Genomic DNA, 1,104 nt, shown 5'->3' on the forward strand with positions numbered 1-1,104 from the left:
ATTTTGAAAAATTGACACTTATGACTGGTTTTGTGCTCCAGGGTCACATATATGAATTAAAATGAATGAATCAGTATGGGAAGGAAAGAGGAAAGAGGGATGAATGTACCTGATAAGGCGAGGCAGAAGGCGACAGGAGACCCTGCTGTATGTATTTCTGAGCAGAAGGAAGAGCTTGTGCTGTTGTGACGTCAGTCTGGAGCTGCAGATCCACGGAGTTTGAGAAATCCAGTGCTGTGATGCCGCTGCGGACACAAATACAGGAACACCAGGTTAGAAACGAGCATCAATAGAAATGGCATCGTGCTTTATTCACGTACCTCAGGTAGAAATACAGCGACTCTGGCTTCAGGCCTCCGTGAACCACTCGACAGGAATGAAACTGTTTGACCAGCTCCAGCAACAGAACCACTAGCAGAGAAACATCGTCTGCAGCACTGGGCTCGGCCAGAAGATCCTACACGTGGAGAGAGTTTGTGTGAGGACACGTGGATGCGGAGGGAGGTTTAGGAGGAGTCTGAGCGAGCCGAACCTGAAGGGTGTCTCCGTGAGGAATCCTCCAGAGAGTCATGCAGCCGTTCTCAAACACATAACAGCAGATCTGGACATCAGCGTCCGGTTCATCACGAGACCGGCGAGATCTGAGCTGTGAGCTGATGAAGAAATCCCACGGCACTCCCGACCAATCCACCTTTACACCAAATACAAAAAAATACATAAATCACAAAAAATATGAAAAATAAATAAATAAATATGTATATATGAAGAGTTCAGATATAAAAGCCTCTAAATGCCGTCTGAAATTTTCTTCTAAAATTAGCATTTTTATCAGACTCCTATAATTATGTTCAGTTGTTTCACTTTAATTGCATAGAAAAGGACCAATACATTGCCATTAGAGTTAAATTACTGAACCTAAATATAGCAGCCTGATAAAAATGCTCATTTTAGAAGAAAATTTCAGACGGCATTTAGAGGCTTTTACATCTGAACTCTTCATATATATATATATATTCTTTATTTGGCACTCTAACTCTAGCACTTTCTATTCTATTTTAATTCTACTTTATCTATATTTATCTTCTTTTTTGTTTTATTTTTTAT

The 1,104-nt window shown here is 40.7% G+C and overlaps 1 protein-coding gene across 4 annotated transcripts in view; it reads right to left on the bottom strand.

Annotated features, from left to right (window-relative positions):
* The window catches only part of LOC107678312 (mitotic checkpoint serine/threonine-protein kinase BUB1 beta-like), a 24,783-nt gene that overhangs the window by 6,795 nt on the left and 16,884 nt on the right, over positions 1-1,104 (bottom strand). For all 4 annotated transcript variants that reach the window (XM_016473540.1, XM_016473539.1, XM_016473538.1 and 1 more), the window contains exons 13-15: positions 533-691; positions 321-457; positions 110-245 (exon numbers count right to left, since the gene is read on the bottom strand). In XM_016473540.1, coding sequence (XP_016329026.1) covers positions 110-245; positions 321-457; positions 533-691 — 432 coding nt within the window. The remainder of the gene's footprint in view (positions 1-109; positions 246-320; positions 458-532; positions 692-1,104) is intronic.

This window comes from Sinocyclocheilus anshuiensis, unplaced genomic scaffold (genome assembly GCF_001515605.1).
Source record: "Sinocyclocheilus anshuiensis isolate Anshui unplaced genomic scaffold, SAMN03320099.WGS_v1.1 scaffold1772, whole genome shotgun sequence".
NCBI classification, from domain to species: Eukaryota; Metazoa; Chordata; class Actinopteri; order Cypriniformes; family Cyprinidae; genus Sinocyclocheilus; species Sinocyclocheilus anshuiensis.